The sequence below is a fragment of the Microtus ochrogaster genome, chromosome X, assembly GCF_000317375.1.
Source record: "Microtus ochrogaster isolate Prairie Vole_2 chromosome X, MicOch1.0, whole genome shotgun sequence".
Lineage (NCBI taxonomy): Eukaryota > Metazoa > Chordata > Mammalia > Rodentia > Cricetidae > Microtus > Microtus ochrogaster.
In genome coordinates this window covers 29,567,357-29,571,768 of record NC_022026.1, presented here as the reverse complement: position 1 = coordinate 29,571,768, position 4,412 = coordinate 29,567,357, and the positions used below count along the sequence as shown (strand labels likewise).

Sequence of the window (4,412 nt, the reverse complement as noted above, 5' to 3'; positions counted from 1 at the left end):
GGGTGCACCCACAAACTGAGACAATGGGGATGTTCTATCGGGAACTCACCAAGGCCAGCTGACCTGGATCTGAAAAAGCATGGGATAAAACCGGACTTGCTGAACATAGCATACAATGAGGACTACTGAGAACTCAAGAACAATGGCAATTGGTTTTGATCCTACTGCACATACTGGCTTTGTGGGAGCCTAGGCAGTTTAGATGCTCACCTTACTAGACCTGGATGGAGGTGGGTGGTCCTTGGACTTCCCACAGGGCAGGGAACCCTGATTGCTCTTTGGGCGGACGGAGGGACGAACGAGGGAGGGGGACTTAATTGGGGAAGGGGGAGGGAAATGGGAGGCGGTGGTGGGGAAGAGACAGAAATCTTTAATAAACAAATAAATTTAAAAAAAGAAAACAAAAAAAAGAATACAGAAAAAAAAGGATTGAGTAACATTCTGTTTTTGGAAGAAGACATTGAAGGCCACAGCAGATTCATTATGAACTGTTTCTGATTTACAGTTCTGGAAGTTCCACAGCTAGCCCTGACATTTTAATAGTGACAGTGTCAGTATTTCACAATAGATATGACAGAAAGGTTTTTTGACCAATTTGCTGACAATAATGTTCTTTTCAATTTTACCATCAGTTTGTTTGAAAGCAAACTTCAGTTTTATGTGAATAATCACAGAAAATAACTGCAATCTGTGTTTTACCAAAGAACACTGTCTTTCTTTGCTGTTTTCAACATTCTATGATTCTCTAACTTCTACACAAATAGAACTACTGTTTTAATTTCTAATAGTCATTTGAAGGCCTTCACATATTTGGAACTGTAGGTGGATTAGTAGGGTTGGTTCCAAAGATCCTCTTACCTGTCCCAGTACAACGTCATACAGACTGCAAGAGAATGCCACCACTTTCTTCGGGAGATATGTAGGTAACCTTTCATACATGTAGACACAGAGCATTAGCATCATCACTGGGTTTGGATCACAGATGTCAATTGCCTAGAATTATAGGAGAAAGTCATACATTACAGAATGTATAGACAAAAGAGTAAATAAAGTATGATAATAACTGAATTACTTTAAAACTTTCAAAAGTGCTTCTAATCAGCAATGGAAAGAAAGTATAGCTATAAAGGCAGAAGAGTCTTCTTATTGGGAAGTATCTGACATATTAAAAGGTGAGTTAGACATAATTAGAATGCTGACCTCATAGCTTCAAAGGCTACATATAAAAGAGATTCAAAGCTCAGAAGAACATCCTATTTTAGAAATGATGATTCATGTGGATAAACTGACAGCTTTGACTTAAAATACAAAATAATGCAGTGAAAGAAATGTGACAAGTACATAAATTACTAAGCATAACAAGAGACTTTGAAGGAGGCCCGTGGGAGACAACGGCACATGAAATGTTTTAAGAGTGTTTTGTGTAGTATGAGGGAGATGCATTCTATCAGAAAGAAAAAAAGTTACCACATAGTGAAGGTACAAAGAAGGAAAAAAATATGGTTGTCTATATCTGGGGATGGGCTGAACAAGGGATAATAAGACAAGAAGCAACAAATTCAAGTAGACTAGGTAAGAGCAGTTGGAGAATTACTTTATCCACAAGAAAGAAATGCAACAAATTTAGAAAATGTAACTGCACTAATAAACAGGATAATTGTTATGGCTATCTGAACTGATCTGAAATAACATTCCAAAATCACAGAGCTATAATAAAGACAATAAGCAGTTACCACGTAAGTGAAAGTAGAAAAACTAGAATCAGGAAGAGAATAAAGAATTTCATCGATTTGTCCTAGAGAAAAGATAGAGTAGTACAAAAGACTATTCATAGCACAGTAATATTGGGCTTGGTAAGAGGTAAAGACTCTTATTTAGTAACTGAGTCATTTTCAGTAAACATGGCCCGCTCTGTACTTATGCAGAAATTGAGATGTAGATCTCCTGTGACTCAGCACAAACTCACGCTAGCAAATGAAAATGACTGCACCCACACTGGCAGTGCAAGTAGTGTGAGTCAAGAGTTAACATATTATGAATTGACTGAAATTGGACAGTCATTTTCAGAGAACAATTGCTATCTGGCAGTCCAATTTCCTCATATTCTTTTCTTTCTTTAGAAGAAAAAAGGGGGCTTTTAAAAAATCAATTACAAGTACTGGCTAATGTAGAAATGAAAGTGTATGGTATGAATGAAAATTCCAAAAAGGAAGATACATCTGCAGAGACTAATTAGAATGTCAATTCTGTGGAGAGATTGGAATATTGAAAGTTCAGCGGTCAATTATTTTAGGCTAAGTCCTCCAGATTCCTTGCCAATCTATGTATAAGAACTAACATCCTGTAACTAATAGACAGAAAACTTTTGGAATCTGTTAACATAGCAGACCACTTGCTCCACCCAATAAAAAACTAAGACAGATCCTAGTCCTTTAAAAAAGCTTCCAAAATATCATTGTTTCTGCCAATCTAATGTACCTACCAATGTATTTGAGACTTGCCTTGGTTTATGGCAATTTTTGCTTGGTGAAACTATAAAACTTCATAAAATTGCTGTCATATTGTAATATGGAATTGGGGGGCAACTTAAATCTGAATCATGATCATAATTATCCCAAGAGGATAATTGAGAGAAAATTTGGAAATACACCAGCATCTCAAACTGTTGCGTTTTAATGCAATTTCAAAAGTGATAGTAATAAAGAAAGAATGCAGAAAAATGTTTGAAGTTAATAATATAAGGAGAAAATGAGAGAATTTAATTTTTACATTCATTTTTAAACTCTAAAAAGATAAATTTTACAAATGTTTAGTCTTGGCATGCATATTAGAGGAGCTTGTGATCTGACATTAATAGAGGTAATTAGGAAGAGTAGTGATATGTTTGTTAGAGAAAACAAGAACATTAGCAGAGCTTTACATCACACCCAGCTCTGCCAGAAACAAATGTCTTTAAAAAAACCTAGTTCACTTTTATCAACATGAAAATATATAGATAGAAATGTAGAAATTATTTCAAAAATTATTTTTGACAAATATCTAAAAAAATGGGAATCCAGCAATTTAGTAAATTATAATTTTAAATAAATGGGAAAATATATGTAATAAGTTGTTATTTTTAAAAAAAACATAAAATGGAAGTGTGATAAGATCACCCCCAAAAGATACATCTACATCACAGATACTATATCTATGGCACAGGGAACACAGCAGAAAAGAAGAAAAAAAAATGTTACTGTAGTCAGAACACCAGAAGTCTGTTGAAAAGAGTAAAGAGCTGCATAGACAAGACCAGCATAATAACAATGTCAATGGAAACATAAAAGTCCTTGTCTTACAGGTTCAGTTGCCTGCATGGTGCTACTGGAAAGTGGTCAAACTTTAAAAAATAAAGATTTGTGGATGATCATGGGAAAATGGGGAGGGGTCATGCTTTAAAGAGATTAGAGTATCTTGTTCTCTTCTTATTATGACTCCCAGGAAAGAGGATAAGGGTTTGCTTTATTTTGTGTGCCCATCATGACATACTGCCCTTTCTAGAAAAGGGAGGCATTTGATTTTAGACTGTAACCTCTAGTAGCATGAGCCTAAATAAACCCTTTATTATTACGATTATCTCAGTTATGTTATTACAGTGAAGAGAAATTGGTTGACTGACTAACAAATTTTTTTCTTAAAGATATGACAAAAAAATACCACAGAAAAAACTCAGCTTCTTCAGCTTTTAATGACAATGGAAAAAATAAAATCAGCTTCTTGTACACATTGCTATGCTCTTGCCTACCTCAAGTGGATTTCATCAAACTAATGTTCATGATCAGCAACTAGATGCAATGCTGTCTTTGTTTATGATTAATTAAATATGTCCCAATGTTTGAGTTATAAAAAGCTTTCATATTAGACAACAACCAGTTATAGAAGTCTCCAGTGAGGTTTTCTGTAGCCCCACAAAGCCTAATGTTTCTTACCAATAGTTATTTCACACTTTCATGTACACAATATTTCATAATTTCAGCACAAATTGTGCTTTGGTGAATGTTGGTAATTTGAATAGGAATGGGTCCGTAGAATCAAGATTGTGTTGAATGCTTGGCCCATAGGGAGTGGCACTATTAGAAGGAATAGCCTTATTGGAGTAGGTTTGGCCTTGTTGGATGAAGTGTGCCACTGTGGGGGTGAGCTTTGAGGTCTCATATGCTCAAGCTATATATACGCAGTGTGGACACAGTCCTGCTGCCTAAAGACCAAGATGTAGAACTCTCTCCTTCTCCAGCACCATGTCTGCTTGCATGTCCTCATGTCCTGTCTCAATGATAAGGGACTAAACCTCTGAAACTGTAAGCAAGCCCCAATTAAATGTTTTTGTTTATAGGAGTTGTCATGGTCATGGTGTCTCTTCACAGCAATATATA

The 4,412-nt window shown here is 35.7% G+C and overlaps 1 protein-coding gene across 1 annotated transcript in view; it reads right to left on the bottom strand.

Moving 5' to 3' along the window:
• The window catches only part of LOC101988555 (cilia- and flagella-associated protein 47-like), a 17,404-nt gene extending 14,048 nt beyond the window's left edge, over nucleotides 1-3,356 (bottom strand). The window contains exons 1-2 of the mRNA XM_026784907.1: nucleotides 3,339-3,356; nucleotides 859-993 (exon numbers count right to left, since the gene is read on the bottom strand). Coding sequence (XP_026640708.1) covers nucleotides 859-993; nucleotides 3,339-3,356 — 153 coding nt within the window. The remainder of the gene's footprint in view (nucleotides 1-858; nucleotides 994-3,338) is intronic.
• Between the last annotated feature and the right edge of the window lie 1,056 nt (nucleotides 3,357-4,412).